Here is a 10,390-nt window from a genome sequence, read left to right on the forward strand (position 1 = left end):
CCCCCCCCCCCTAAACGGGTCATATAGTATTGATACCGTTCCTTACATAGACATTTATTTTTATCTGTCATCAAAGACAAAGATCGTTGTGTAAAGTCGCTGCGAATTTTAACACATTCGATGCTAATATGATTTTCATGTATAAAAGTGCGCTCTACAGCTTGTTTGGTGGCACTCAATGTGTTTATTGGAGCTAGAATTATTTTGAAAGTATACGAGATAAAAAAATTATAAAGAATCTATACTTAATCTTGTATTTCTAAGACCAAATCTATTCAAAACATATGTTTTATACAGAGTCTAGCTGTCCGCGACTCCATACGGAGAATTAAATTAATAAGTAGCCTATGTGTTATTCCAGACTATGTTCTATATGTATGCCAAATTTCATCAAGATCTGTTCAGCCGTTTTGGAGATACGTTCAAACAAACATACATCTAAACATTCGCATTTATAATATTAGTAAGATTTATATTTCCGTATGTTATTTTCCAGGTTCTTGGTATGCGTGACATATCTAGAAATCTACAATGAAGAAGTTCGCGATCTGCTCGGTAACAACCCGCACCAGAGTTTGGAGGTCAAAGAGAGACCTGACATCGGCGTATTTGTTAAAGACCTTACCGGTAAACTTTCATATTGATTAGCTATTAACAGCGACTCCATCCGATCGTAATTTAAAAAAAAACTTAATAAGTAGCCTATGTGTTCTTCCAGACTATGTTCTACATCTATACCAAATTTCATCTAGATCCATCTAGCCGTTCTGGAGATATCCTCAAACAAAGATCTAAACATTCGCATTTATAATATTAGTAAGATATTTGTGATAAAAAATATTTTTCTTTATTTCTAAATTAAGTATTCCTTTGAAAACTACTAACAACAAAAACTACAAAAAAAAATTAAAAAAAAAACAAAAACCCGATTATCACCAGGCTAGTTGGCCATGTTAGAGTTTTAAACTCAACAAGCCGTCGCCATAACTACGCCTGCAAAAAACTTTACTTACTAAAGTACCATATATGTTCTACTAGATTACGTTCAAATGCCAAATTTCATAAAGAAAACTCCATTAAGAAGTTCCAGAGATTTGTAACAAACCATCTAAACATTCGCAATTATATTACTAAGTGGTATAGGAATTAAATTCTTTAACTACATCCAGGTTACGTGGTACATAATGCTGATGAGTTAGAGAAGATTATGTCAGTTGGTAATAAGAATCGACATATTGGGGCTACGGCTATGAATATAGAAAGTTCACGTTCCCATGCTATCTTTTCCATTACCGTCGAGAGTAGTAAGAAGGGGAACGATGGGAAGACGCACGTTAAGATGGGGAAGCTGCATCTTGTCGATCTAGCGGTAATTATCTAACTACAGTCAAAATAAACTTAATTAGTAGCCTATGTGTTCTTCCAGACTATGTTCTATATCTTCGACAAATATCAAAAAGATCTATACAGCCGTTCTGGAGATACCTACAAACATACATCCATCCATTTAAACATTCGCATTTATAATTTTATTTGGACTAGTTGTCGCCCGCGACTCTGTCCGTTTGGTATTATAAAAACCTAATTAGTCTATGTGTTTTTCCAGACTATGTTCTATATGTATGTCAAATTTTAACGAGATACATTCAGCTGTTCTGGATATACCTTGTAACAAACATACAGTTAAACATTCGCATTTATAATATTAGTAAGATGAGATATCTTATTTACCTATGTTTTCTGATATCGAAATCTCTGTATAAAACATTTTTATCTTTGTCATTTGACAAAATAAAGATAACATTATGTTTTAAAACAGTTTTTCCCAAAGTGTGCGATAACGCACCCTTGTGGGCGCTGCAGGTCTCAAGTTGCGGGTTAAAGTAAAAGTTTGGTTTACAATTCTCCGGTAATATACATATATAGGTCACAATAATTAATTAATTTAATTCGAAGTTATAGTGGTTTTTAAATATGTGAAAATATGAGGGCGCCAAAAAAATATTTATTCTCAAAGTAGGGAGTAGACAAAATAAGTTTAGGAACCACTGTTTTAAACGAAGATTTTGGTATCAGAAACCCACTTTAAACTTATTTTTATTTATACCAGGGTTCTGAACGTCAGAGTAAGACTCAAGCGACTGGAACACGTTTGAAGGAAGCCAGTAAGATAAACCAGTCGCTGTCTGTTCTCGGCAACGTTATATCAGCGTTAGTTGACGGCAAGTCTACACATATACCTTATCGCAATTCAAAGCTGACCCGACTGCTGCAGGATTCACTCGGAGGCAACTCCAAGACTGTTATGGTAAGGATATAGATCTTATTTCAGGTTTATACTATTCCAGTTCAGTGTATAATACTGGATTATAACTGGAATTGTGTAAACTAACAATAGATTGCACTGTTTTTGTTTACATTAGTACAGTCCAGCGATTAGAGTATCGTATGGTAACTGGAATGATGTAAATCATTAATTTGCAATATATTAGTTTACATTGTTCCAGTCTAGTGATTTATAAATCTTTGGTATCTTTGTAATTCGCATTGGAATGCATTGTAGGTGATGACGTTATTCCAGTTCAGTATTCTAGATCAACGCTGGATTACACTTGACTGGAATGATGTAAACTGACAATGGAATGCACAGTATGTTTATATTATTCCAGTCCAGCGTTTGAAGTCAATTAGATTGCAACTTATTAAAATTATTATAATTTAATAAACAGTCAAATGCACTGCGTGTTTAGACTAGTCCAGTCCAGTTGTTAAAATTAACGCTGACATAACTATAATCTTTGTAATATAGTTATATTATTGAATAATTTGATATATATATTTTAGATAGCAACAATTGGTCCAGCGGAATCAAACTACGTCGAAACAATAAGCACACTGCGATATGCAAACCGCGCTAAAAATATTGAGAACAAGACGCACGTCAACAGCGAACCTGGAGATGCATTGCTCACCAGGTATAGACCGTTTCAAATATATTTTTATATATCATAAGATGGCAAACGAGCGAGCCACCTGAAATCGCTGAAATAGCGAAGTGACAGCCCATAGACATACGCACGACGGAGACGGAGGAGAGGATGCACAGAAAGAAAATATCTTCCCTTCCCATGCATCTCATCCGGAAAGTCCATTTCCACTTCCCATCCTTTCCTTATAATAAAAAGGGTGGGAAGGGAAAGAGGACTAAATTAGGCTTCCAGGACGCATAGCTGAAACCTAACCTAAAAAAAACTTTTTTAGGTTACTTTTCAGGTTACGTTCATGTCAAATTTCATCGAGATCTGTTCAGCCGTTCCGGAGATACCTTCAAACATCCATCCATCCAAACATTCGCATTTATAATATTAGTCAGACTACCTGTCGACTGCGACTCTTCCAGACTATGTTATTATAAAAAATTTTAGCGTAATCTATGCAGTCGTTCTGGAGATACGTAACAAATATACATATAAACATTCGCATTTATAATATTAGTAATATATAAAAATAATAATTTCAGATTTCAACAAGAGATTGATCAACTCAAAAAACAATTGGAAGAGACTGCTAACGGTAAGATGTATTTACTAGCTGTCGCCCGTGACTCTGTCCGTTAGTATCCTATGAGTTCTTACAGACTGTGCTCTACATGTATTCCAAATTTCATCAAAATCCATTAGACCGTTCTGGAGATACCTTCTAACAAACATCCATCCATCCAAATATTACCAAATATAATAAGTTTGTAATTTAATTTGACGACAGTGTATATTAGGAGTGTCGGTGGCTCAGAGGTTAAACACTTGATTTGTCAGCCTGTCCTGGGTTCGAATACCGTCATATACCAATGTTTTTTTAGATTCACTTTTATCGAATATTCTTACGGTGAAGGAAAACATCGTGATGCTGCACATATCTGTGAAGAAATTCAAATGTATGAAGTCATTGGGTCAGCATTGACTATGACCTAGTTAACTTAGGGTAGACTCTGAGTTCAGTGGGGACGGTAATATTCAAAGCATTTGTTTATAGAAATCGAAGAAGGCGAAGAGGAAGGTGAATGCAGTGAGGAGGAACTGAGCGATGATACCCTCACTGACCCCGAGCTGGACTCTCTCGACCCTGAAGAGAGGAAGATACGCCGCAAGATCAGGAAGGAAGAGAAGGTTCGTTTACAATTTTCTTACCAGCGACCTTAGTCCCTTTCCCTTCCTAGACTTGTAAGGAAAGGGACGTGGATTTAATATACATATAGGAAGGGGAAATATTTTCTTTCTTTTTGTTAAGTGTATCAGCAATTGGAATAGGATGTTGCTTCGCTATTTAAGCGAATTCAATTTACTGCTCGTTTGTCATATTATGCTAGCTGTCGCCCGCGACTCCGCACGGAATTTAAATAAGTCTAATCAGTAGCAGTTCAGGAGATAACTTCTAACAAACATCCATCTAAACATTCGCGTTTACGATATTTATAATATGAAATAAAATTAATAATATTGTTATCCCTTTCCTTCTCTTTGATAAAATAGAGACAACAGTATAACAACTGGCTGGAAAGAATATTGATAATTTCAAGTCAATTTTAAATTGATTTGTTCTTAAATAAAAGTAAATTAATTAAATATTAAAACAATATATGAAAAGAGGTTTTAATGATATATTTGATTTCAGGTTAAATTAAACAGAGAGAAAGCGCATCAGGCGAGGAAAGCTCTGGAAGAAAAGAAAGCTGAATTACAAAAGACTAAGTAAGTATAGAAAGTTGAAATAAATTCCAGCTGGATATATTCCCGCGTTCCTGAGAAAAATAGTCTTAATAGACAAACAAAGTAATCCTATAAGGGTTCCGTTTTCTTTTTCGACGTACAGAACCCTAAAGTTGCTAAAAAATCACATGACTTTTGCCCGTGACTTTGTCTGCTCGGAATTAAAAAAAGACGCTAAATAAATAGCTATCTACACTATATTCCTCTATACCATATTTCATCAGGATCCTAATTTTTCTGTTTTACATTCTGAAAAAAAAACACAGGGACATCCGTCTATCAATTCACGCGTGATGCTGTAACCAAGGGAAATAAGCATTCACTTTATACACTAGCTTTTAACCGCGACTTCCTCTGGTCTGAATTAAAAAAAAAGCTTATATGATCATCCAGACTATGCGCTTCATCTATGCCAAATTTCATCGAGGTACATTCCAGCGGTTCTGAAGAAAACTTCATACAAACATCCATCCATACGTCTAAATTTTTACATTAATAATATTAGTAAGAATAAAATCCATAAGTAAATGGCTCTTATCGTAGGTTTCTAAGACTATAAACTCCGTTTAAAACATATTTTTATCTCTGTTGTAGCAATGGCAGGTACAATATGTTTTATACAGAGTTAGTCTCGGAAACCCACAGTTAATAAGATAATAAACTGATGCTTGTATACAGGAAGCAACAAGAAGAACTTAAAGAGAAGTTACAACGCTTGGAGTCCAAAGTGCTGGTTGGTGGTGAGAACTTGCTGGACAAGGCGGACGCGCAGCGCCGGTTACTGGAACAGGCAGCAAAGGAACTGGAACAACGCACCCTCAATGAACTGAGGCTGCAGGAAGACTTGCAGAAGAAAGAGGTTAACTCCGCCTTTTAGTTATTGGTATAGAAGTTTTCAAATATCTTATCCGCTCGGGACAGCGTAGGGGTTACTGCGCAGATGTCTTTTTTTGGTATCGGAAGGGAAATTTTCGTAAGATACCCTTTACCCTGCCTTTTAGAGGAAAAACAGGGTAATGTGATATTTCTAATTACTAAGACCCTTTTTTGGCCAATCATTTAGAAATTATATCCTACTTTGTATTTATAAATAGCAATCTAAGCTGTCCTTTACTGACATTAATATAATTACATAAGAGAGACAAGGACAGATGTAAACTCGATAGACTGCATACAGCTGTCACTTACCAACATGCATATTATAATATAAGTGAGACAAGGACAGATATATTTCTGTCACAGGCGGAGCGTCTGGACCTGGAGGAGCGGTACTCCAGCCTGCAGGAGGAAAACGCAGCTAAGACAAGGAAACTCAAACGTGCCGTACAACTACTTAACTCTGCTAAGGTACTATTCTTTTTATATTATAAGGTGGCAAAAAAAAATGGCGAGAAATCGCCTTAATTCGCCGAAATAGCGAAGTTTTTAGACACGTTGATAGATACGTTGCCTACCTTTAATCGACGAAGGAGTAGATCCTCCTATCCATCTTTCCTTTTTTAAAAAAAAAACAGCTGTACCACGCGAGACCGTCCAATAAAAAAAAATAGCCTATAAGTTCTTGCAAGATTCTACATCTAGGCCAAATTTCACCAAAATGAGAACAAACATTCGTTCTGGAGATAACTTCTAACAAACATCCATCTAAACATTCGCATTTACAATAGCAAGGAAAGTCTACGACAGGAACTTGTCTAATCCTGTGCTTCCTCAGGCGGAGCTGGCTGACCAGCAGCGCGAGCAGCAACGGGAGATGGAGGGCATCCTGGATGGAGTACGAGCTCTACGCCGCGAGATACAACTCGCAGACCTTGTACTCGACTCTTACATACCCAAGGAGTACCAGGTACCAACTTGACAAACAACTAACGCCATCTAGTGTTAGGTTAGAAAATCCGACACTATGCCGGTGTACTGGTACAACACTATTCTTACTAAAATGTCGACGTTTATGTCCCCTCACTAATTTGAATAAAATGGTCCATAAACGATTTAAAAAAATTAAAAAAAACTAAAGGAATCTATTATTTTCAGGCGTTAATCGATAAATACGTACACTGGAATGAACAACTCGGCGAATGGCAGGTGAAGTGTGTCGCGTACACTGGCAACAATATGAACGCGCCGCACCAACGCCCTCAACGGACACACAAGCATGTAAGTACAATGTACACGACTGTACACATCTCACCATACACTGTACACGATTGTACACAAGATGTAAGCGTTGTGCGTGACTGTATACACTACTCACGTGAGCTTACATATACGTGTGCATATATTGTGCGCGATTGTACACAACAAGCAAGTATTAACACGTTAGCTGCCAGAATGTTTTTTCGAAAAACGATTTTTTTTTAATTTTGTCCAAAACCATTTGAAAACACCTAAAAATATAGTAATACCTTATTTACATTTCTCATATACTTATTATTTAAATATTTACAATTCGTCGGACATATAGTCCGACATGGCAGCTAACGTGTTAAGGGTGAAACATCTCACGTGAGATAACACTGTGCGTGACAGTACACATAATACACGTGAGCTTACATTATGAACACAACATACATTTTCATGCACTGTGCGCGACTGTACACAACCACTGAATACGAGGGACATATTGTAAGCAATTGCACTTATAGTACACGTTAGCTCCTATTGTACGTGACTGTACAAACATCACACGTAAATATATATTGTACACGAATGTACACTTAACAACTAAATGTTACTTTAATTGCGATGGAGGTGACATTTGTTTGTGTACGTGAGTGTACACTCACAAACTTGAACAAATCTGATAATGGAACTGTGCGCGACTGTACACAAGACAAGACTATCTGACCCGGTGGGCATGAGCCAAACTAAATTATAGCTCACTAGCGCCCCTCTATTAATATTAAAAAAATGTCTCCAAGTCATTTTCGTACGGAAACCGTCTTCTTATGTAGCTTTGTCTCATCGGGCTAGATATCCTTGTTTGGTAAACATTTTTAATTCATGATTTTAATTTAAAAAAAAACTTATTTATTTTTATAGCAGGTGGAACCCCCAGATCTATCGGACCGGTATCTGTCGTACTCGTCAGTGGGGGGAACGCGACCTGGTACCAGACTGGCGCGGCCCCAGTCCGCAGTCCCAAGACCTAATTCTGTGGCATTACGCCAACGACAGTAAACATTACTTACTCTATGATGTACTCATGCTAGCTTCATTTAATCTTTGGTGAAATAATTCCATTTTTACCGTATTTAATCTATAGCTTAAATATTACCAATTAAGTAGAAATCGGTAAAATATTTATACGAAAAAGTATTTATGCTTAAACGTGGAAGAATTGTAGAAAAACCTTTGTCTTATGTTTTTTTTTTCATAATTTTGACAGTTCGTGTTTTCGTGATTTTAGATTATTGTTCATGTATTTCACTTGTTTTTTAAAACTTTAATAAAGATGTCAAAATTCAATCACACATTTAAAATCATTGTAGTTACAAATATTACAGGTTTTAAATAACAAAATCAATTTTAGGGATTTCTTTAATTTTATTACAGCTTCCACTAGAACTATGACTACTAGAAGAATACTGTTTGAAGTTTTTTTTACGATGTTATTAATTTCTAATATTATATTATAAAAGAAATATTTTGTAATTAAAATATAATGGCTTATGAAGTTGGCGGCAAAATGATTCTCATTCGATATTATACTAGTCACATTCCAGTGATATATTAAATCCGATTTACATTATTCCAGCGCAGCGACTGTAATCATCGCTGGATTGCATGATTAATATAACTGGAAGGCATTGATGGTTTTTACAATATTCCAGTTGTAATCCAACATATATTTCGATCTGTGGACTGGAATAATGTAAACCTGGTATTACTAAATGTAACCGTCAGTATTAATAATTAATTTCTTATTCTAAAGTTATAGTTTTTTAATTTATATTATACTTATGTTACCACGTTTTTTATGTTCATATTATGTATCTTAATATTTTTTTATTAAAAATATTAGCAGTTTTTTGTGTAAATTTACTAATATTTCTTTTACCATTCCAACTAAGCTCTAGACTTGTGCTAGGATATGGTTTACGACAATAGTCGAATGGCGGGATTCGAACTCCCGACCTCGTGGTCGGAAATCCGTACCCTTAACCGTTAGGCTATTGACGCTTTTTGTTTTATATTCTTGTGATATTTAGTTATGATTCAGTGTTGCTATGAACTATGATAAATATATAATAATTTGCGTGATTCGTTACTTTTATTTCTTAGTTCTTGTTCCATAACGTACTCACGAATTACTCACTTTTTTATTTGTATGATTTATTTACGTATATGTCAAAATTAAATTCAAGACCACATAGATTATAATTTTCTGACTTCAATCTATTTGATATTTTTCTAATGTATTATTTACTTTTATTTCTATATTATCGTGTAATATGACTCTTATCGGTGCTATTTTAAATAAAGCGAAATCCGTTGAATCTGTGACGAAAAAGTACGCGTCACCTCCACCGGAAATTGACAAGATTCCAAAACGAAAGAAAAAGAAGGTTATTGACAAGGTAAGTGATAAATGTATTGCGTTGTTATTCTAATAAATTAAAGAACTATTATGGAAGGAGTAGTAATAATTATAACGATTATTACTACTCCTTCCATAATAGTTTACAGTTCCTCTAGTGTCCTCTAGTATTACAGTTCATCTGGTGTTGCAGATGTCCATGGGTGTCGTTGATCACCTCGGTGTTCCCGCCGCTCGTTTGTCCCCTTCTCTTATAAAAAAAAAACGATACAGCGATTCAAATATAAGCAAAAGATTTTTATTTTAGAGTACGGCATATAAAAAGGCTAAGGTTATGCCAGTACAGTATTTCAGCATCCCTCAGTTTCGTCTGATGAGTGTGCGTTCCGGAGGCCTAATTAAGTCCTTTTTTCCCCTTCCCACCCTTTTTCTTATAAGGAAAGGATGGGAAGTGGAAGTGAACTTTCCGGATGAGAGGATGCATGGGAAGGGAAAATATTTTCTTACTGTGCATCCTCTCCTACGTCGATTAAAGGTAGGCAACGCATATGCAATTGTGTATGTCTATGGGCAACGGTCACTTCGCTAATTCTGCGATTTCAGGTGCCCGCCCGCTCGTTTGCCACCTTATGATATAAAAAAAACAACATATTACGTTAAGTTACACATAAATTAATTGTTGCTTATTGCATAAGTCAAATTAAATTATCACAGATCTCTAGACCCCTAGGTTACTTCGCTTTCAGGTGGCCGCTCGCTCGTTTGCCACTTTATGATATAAATATAAAAAATACTAATTAGCGCCAGTGAACCATAACAGTCTATAGCAGGTCAGAGCTACTGTACTGGCATTATGTAAATCAGAGATAAAAACACCATTCCAGTACAAACATGTCAAAGCAGTTGTGGACAGTTCACCGCCGCTCTATGATGCTCGGATTTTGGCGCGAAATCTGCCAAAATGGCGGCGGAATGTCCTCGATGTGGCGCTTGAAAACACGCGGCTAGTGATGGCTATTAAAAGGACGCATTTTAATCGAGTTAGTTTAATTTGTTTGCATTTTATTAGGTTTGAAGCATCTTT

At 35.8% G+C, this 10,390-nt stretch overlaps 2 protein-coding genes across 2 annotated transcripts in view; both read left to right on the forward strand.

Annotated features, from left to right (window-relative positions):
* The window catches only part of Klp64D (kinesin-like protein 64D), a 23,315-nt gene extending 15,091 nt beyond the window's left edge, over positions 1 to 8,224 (forward strand). Inside the window, exons 4-15 of the mRNA XM_013318979.1 lie at positions 497 to 627; positions 1,170 to 1,369; positions 2,111 to 2,308; positions 2,845 to 2,975; positions 3,521 to 3,573; positions 4,033 to 4,166; positions 4,672 to 4,748; positions 5,445 to 5,625; positions 6,009 to 6,113; positions 6,481 to 6,612; positions 6,801 to 6,923; positions 7,809 to 8,224. Of these exons, the coding sequence (XP_013174433.1) occupies positions 497 to 627; positions 1,170 to 1,369; positions 2,111 to 2,308; positions 2,845 to 2,975; positions 3,521 to 3,573; positions 4,033 to 4,166; positions 4,672 to 4,748; positions 5,445 to 5,625; positions 6,009 to 6,113; positions 6,481 to 6,612; positions 6,801 to 6,923; positions 7,809 to 7,946 (1,603 nt within the window). The 3' untranslated portion in view covers positions 7,947 to 8,224. The remainder of the gene's footprint in view (positions 1 to 496; positions 628 to 1,169; positions 1,370 to 2,110; positions 2,309 to 2,844; positions 2,976 to 3,520; positions 3,574 to 4,032; positions 4,167 to 4,671; positions 4,749 to 5,444; positions 5,626 to 6,008; positions 6,114 to 6,480; positions 6,613 to 6,800; positions 6,924 to 7,808) is intronic.
* Positions 8,225 to 9,157: 933 nt separating this feature from the next.
* Positions 9,158 to 10,390, forward strand: part of LOC106122757 (uncharacterized) — a 6,595-nt gene continuing 5,362 nt past the window's right edge. The window contains exons 1-2 of the mRNA XM_013318844.1: positions 9,158 to 9,346; positions 10,191 to 10,346. Of these exons, the coding sequence (XP_013174298.1) occupies positions 9,221 to 9,346; positions 10,191 to 10,346 (282 nt within the window). The 5' untranslated portion in view covers positions 9,158 to 9,220. The remainder of the gene's footprint in view (positions 9,347 to 10,190; positions 10,347 to 10,390) is intronic.

Source organism: Papilio xuthus, unplaced genomic scaffold (assembly GCF_000836235.2).
Source record: "Papilio xuthus unplaced genomic scaffold, Pxut_1.1 DF826776.1, whole genome shotgun sequence".
NCBI classification, from domain to species: Eukaryota; Metazoa; Arthropoda; class Insecta; order Lepidoptera; family Papilionidae; genus Papilio; species Papilio xuthus.